The 1,534-nt window shown below is 34.2% G+C and overlaps 1 protein-coding gene across 1 annotated transcript in view; it reads right to left on the reverse strand.

Annotated features, from left to right (window-relative positions):
- LOC117172764 (7-methylguanosine phosphate-specific 5'-nucleotidase-like) overlaps window positions 1-509 on the reverse strand; it is a 60,551-nt gene extending 60,042 nt beyond the window's left edge. Inside the window, exons 1-2 of the mRNA XM_033360969.1 lie at window positions 278-509; window positions 113-211 (exon numbers count right to left, since the gene is read on the reverse strand). Coding sequence (XP_033216860.1) covers window positions 113-211; window positions 278-304 — 126 coding nt within the window. The 5' untranslated portion in view covers window positions 305-509. The remainder of the gene's footprint in view (window positions 1-112; window positions 212-277) is intronic.
- Between the last annotated feature and the right edge of the window lie 1,025 nt (window positions 510-1,534).

A 1,534-nucleotide genomic window follows, 5' to 3' on the forward strand; every position in this document is an offset into this window, starting at 1 on the left:
AAGGTTTTTGAAAAAAGAAATCTATGTTCGACCTTTTTTTAAATTTAAATTTGGAACCGACTATTAGGGCCTTGAAAATCATAATTATGTGGATAAAAAAAAAGTAACAAACTTGTAGTTTTGCAGGACCTCCTTGTATGATGTTGTTTATTTTTCTTATCACCCCATCCTTGTCCTTAATTTTCACTGCACTCCTACTTAAAATAGGAAACTGAAAAAAGTTAAACATGAACGATAGTTTTTATCAACACACACTTAGAGTCGCGCGCGTACTTACGTCTGCAAAGGTCAATTCGTTTGGCATGATGTGAAAATCGGGGAGATAATTAACTATACCTATGTATTAAAAGAATCAAAATGAAGACTTATATTTCGACCTTTGAAAAATAAAAATTTCTGGAGAAGAGCAAAGAAATGAGCATGTGACTTGTTTTTGGCAAAATATGATCAAAGATCGACGGCAATTGCCAAAGTGTTCAGTCTACAAAGATGGGAGCAGAACTTCTGAGAATGCCTGCTGTCATCCGATGCATGATCTAACAAATACATGGTCTAGCCACGCGCAAGTAAAAAAGACCGAACCAATAAGGACCCACCGCTTAATTTCACCATCTTGAATAGGAAAGGCGGTAAGCGTAAGGGATTTTAAAATGCAAAATGTAAAAATAAAAATTTTATGTACTTTTCAGGTGTATAAATATTTGAATCTTTATAAAATGTATTATAGTAATGTTGAAGATCGTTAAAGGAAAATACGGATTAACTATAATTTTAGGTTATGTGTTTCATAACTTCTTTCTGCTGACAAAAAATGACGTATCTGTGTCAAATAAAATGAAATTGAAGTCAAGTGGGAAGAATCTTAAAAGTAGTATTTAGAATAGACACAGGCGTCCCGCTTTACCCGATCCCGATATAACGGATAAGGTGGTCCAAGGGGGCGAGAGAGAGAGAGAGAGAGAAAGAGGCGCTTGCAACGTCAACGGAGTTGCGTAGCTTTCGGTTCGGCACCATAAGAAGATTAACAGCTGTTGGCAATGATAGGTCATCCGTAATTGATCGTACTACCAAAAATTTACTGTGGGCAAAAGTCTCACCCATCTTGGCGGGAATTTTAAATTAGAATGGAAAGTGCAACTTGTGTTTCTTGTTTTTGTAATTGTTTATTAACATGTCTTACTTGGTCTCGGAATTGGAAAAGTGTGACAAATGATAAAAGGATGCCGCTGTGAGCACGCTGATAATAATCTATAATAATTTTTCAAACGAAAAAAATAATTTATTGAATTATTTACATATCTTATTACGTTACCACGTGGAAAACACATATTGAATTTTTTGACAAAAAAGGTTTTTTTCACTGTATAAGATGGAAGTTCGATCTAAAACACTTTGTTTTTGTTTTATACACAAATCAAAATGAATCTTTAATTTTCTAACTACTATTTTAACATTATTTTTTTGTGACAATTCCTATTTTTAATACTTTAGGAAATTCAAGCGAGGATGCATGTCAGCCAGGCCCCTCGTCGAT

The sequence above is a fragment of the Belonocnema kinseyi genome, chromosome 5 (assembly GCF_010883055.1).
Source record: "Belonocnema kinseyi isolate 2016_QV_RU_SX_M_011 chromosome 5, B_treatae_v1, whole genome shotgun sequence".
NCBI lineage: Eukaryota > Metazoa > Arthropoda > Insecta > Hymenoptera > Cynipidae > Belonocnema > Belonocnema kinseyi.